Source organism: Fopius arisanus, unplaced genomic scaffold (assembly GCF_000806365.1).
Source record: "Fopius arisanus strain USDA-PBARC FA_bdor unplaced genomic scaffold, ASM80636v1 scaffold00329, whole genome shotgun sequence".
NCBI classification, from domain to species: Eukaryota; Metazoa; Arthropoda; class Insecta; order Hymenoptera; family Braconidae; genus Fopius; species Fopius arisanus.
Genome location: NW_011888068.1, coordinates 3,518 through 5,462, shown reverse-complemented (window position 1 = coordinate 5,462; position 1,945 = coordinate 3,518). Strand labels below are relative to the sequence as shown.

General features: G+C 43.5%; 1 protein-coding gene across 1 annotated transcript; it reads right to left on the bottom strand.

Annotated features, from left to right (window-relative positions):
• Positions 1 to 870: 870 nt before the first annotated feature.
• On the bottom strand, positions 871 to 1,257 carry LOC105272844 (uncharacterized). Its single transcript, XM_011315079.1, has one exon. It carries the CDS (start codon positions 1,255 to 1,257, stop codon positions 871 to 873), a length of 387 nt encoding a protein of 128 aa, XP_011313381.1.
• Positions 1,258 to 1,945: the final 688 nt, after the last annotated feature.

Here is a 1,945-nt window from a genome sequence, read left to right as displayed (position 1 = left end):
TTATACGCGCGTCTGAATAATGTCTCGGCACTAGAACAAATTACAATGACACTGTCCGGGCACGATCAAGCCACCTCTCGACTTTTGGAGAATCAAAGAAGTGGGATTTCCTGCACTTGGCATGCTCGGTGAAGGCACCTGACAGCCTGTTACACATTCAGGACACTTCACTCTGTAAGATATTTTTCTGGCAATATAGCCAGCAATATAACTAACGCAGTTCATCGTGAAATCTGTCAGAGCACTTGGCACTGCCCATGCAAAGTCCAGGAAGTCATCCAACTCTCCAATGATGTCTCTTTTGTCGACAGAATGATTGCTATCCAACCCAAACTTCTGTTCCACTGCACGATTTTCAATTTCATTAAAGATGTTAACATCGTACCGATCCATTCTCGCGATTCGCGTGGTTGTTTTGGATGAAACGTTAAGAATTTTTGTTCGATCTGTGAGGCGAGAATTTCCGGTAGTTATTTGAATATCGTGGCGAACGAGGAGTCTTTTGTACGCGGAGATGAATTGCGCGGCAGTTGGATTGGGACACCAACCACTTCGACCTCGTATCGCCCCAAAAAGTAACTCAAGATGATCCTGATTCACTTTGTACGTCAATAGAAATTTCATGGCGGCGTCCTCTGGTTTTACATATTTATCAAATAATGCGATAGACGAGAGCACTGCAGTATAAAGCCCGATGAAACCCGTTTTCCGCCTACTTTGGAAGATTGGAGATTGGCCCGTTAATTTTAACCCTGCTAAATACTGGATAGCTTCTAAGATACGCTCGCGCCAAATATACTCATTGTCCACTCGTGAACTACTCTTAAAACCCTTCCCCCACGGATTACGAATATTTAATAAATCGAAAATTCAATCCACTTTACGTATAAACTTTACTGTTGCCTCGCAGCCTTTGAATTGAGGTAGACGCAGAACATTCCAACAGAGTTCAATCGAGTCTGCAACACTCGAGCTCAATGTTTGTGCAGCTAAGTACACTTTCATCTTCATTTTTTGATATTCAATGTGCGTTGAACGTAATTTATTCCCCAGTCGTAATCCTTCATCCTGTTGAAGTAAAGCTAATGCCTCGATGTAGCTCCACTCAATCTTATTGTGTTCATCATCTAGAAGAACTTTCCAATCCCCTAAAGTATTACGAACATTCTTCAGATCATGAGCTGGATCAACCACCACATGAACATTGGGTTGTCCTTGAACAGGATGAGGGAAATACGGCTTGGCATTCGTGTCCATGGTGATAACCGCACCAAGTTGATGAAGTGTAGCAAAATGTTCGGCGGGACCGTCCAAAGTCAACAAAGCAACGTCAACCCTTACATTCTCCAATCTAACTAAGCAGTCTTTAATGAGATTTGCTCGCATTTGAGAAGATATACCGTCGATAAGAAAAAAAGCCACGGGAAGTTTCCACGATTCATTGAGGGAGACGACAAGAAAAACTAACGCATTCTTCGCGACTGAAAATTCGTGTTTTCCAGCTGCGCCAACACCAATATCTACGTATCCACGAATTTTACCGTTTCTCAAGCGCTGCACACCAGATTTAATCCCCATTTCATCAATTAACAACGCACAAATGAGGCGCTTACATTGACGACGATATTTTTGACTTTTAAAGTATTAAAACACTCCTCTGAAAACACAGGTTCTGCATCTACAGTACTATACCAAGAACGCAGAACACTGGGATGAGGGAGTGGTGCTGCCAAGGTATCTGTTCGGTTTTCCACCGAATTTTTCCACACACACACACACACACACACACACACTCAACTCACATGACCATCTCAGCTGATTGAATCGCTCACCTCAGATGACCAGTGGCCTTTTACCTCTGACACCTGAGGCGCCACTTGATGGACAGGTGTAATTGACCATCGCGATGATCGACACCTCCCACCTTGCGGCTTATCACTCTCTC

What these genes read in the sequence shown, in the direction of transcription:
- LOC105272844 (XM_011315079.1), bottom strand. Translation starts at nt 1,257, where the DNA reads ATGGACACGAATGCCAAGCCGTATTTCCCTCATCCTGTTCAAGGACAA.